The 711-nt window shown below is 56.4% G+C and overlaps 1 protein-coding gene across 1 annotated transcript in view; it reads left to right on the top strand.

The window, feature by feature from the left end:
- Nucleotides 1-512: 512 nt before the first annotated feature.
- Nucleotides 513-711, top strand: part of trhr2 (thyrotropin releasing hormone receptor 2) — a gene marked incomplete at both ends in the record, with an annotated part of 9,636 nt that continues 9,437 nt past the window's right edge. Inside the window, one exon of the mRNA XM_080539178.1 lies at nucleotides 513-711. This exon is cut by the window's right edge and continues 250 nt beyond it. Within this exon, the coding sequence (XP_080395304.1) occupies nucleotides 513-711 (199 nt within the window).

The following is a 711-nucleotide window of genomic DNA, read 5'->3' on the forward strand; positions in this document are numbered from 1 at the left end:
CACATTGCTGTGACATCCTCTCTCCAGGAAAACAGCAACGTTCAGCCAATTAACTTCCTTTATTTTCTGTTTCCAGGCGGATCGATGGAAGTCTCATTAGAGTGAAGGAGGGGCGCGGCCCGGGGGGAATCAGCTTTAACGTGTTCAATTAACGCTCGTTTGATTAATTGAATCGGATTAATGGACGACTGAGAACTGCGGGTGCTTGGAAGAGAGGGGGAGGAAGAGAGGAAGAGAGGAGAGGGGGAGGAAGAGAGGAAGAGAGGGGGGCCCACGACTGATGGACAAACAGAAAACCGTTAATGAGGAACACTGTAGTTAGCAACCACTAACAGAACACACACGCACACACGCGAGCACACGCACACACACACACACACACACACACACACACACACACACACACACGCGCAGACAGATACACACACGCACACGCACACACACACACACACACCCCACCCCTCCCTTCCCCTCCTCTCCAGCCCAAACCCTAACCAACCAACCAACCAACCATGACGGAGAACGTGACCTCCATACGGACGGACGCCATCATCACCACGCCCCTCCCCAACGCCGCCAACATCTCATTGGTCGACCAGGCGACGGCGGCGGGGGCAGGGGGGGGCGTCGACCCCACCGCAGTCTACCAATCCCTGGAGTACAAAACGATCTCGGTGCTGCTGGTGCTGGCGGTGTGCGGCGCGGGCATCG

Source organism: Nansenia antarctica (assembly GCF_963989245.1).
Source record: "Nansenia antarctica genome assembly, chromosome: 9".
In the NCBI taxonomy this organism is placed as follows: Eukaryota; Metazoa; Chordata; class Actinopteri; order Argentiniformes; family Microstomatidae; genus Nansenia; species Nansenia antarctica.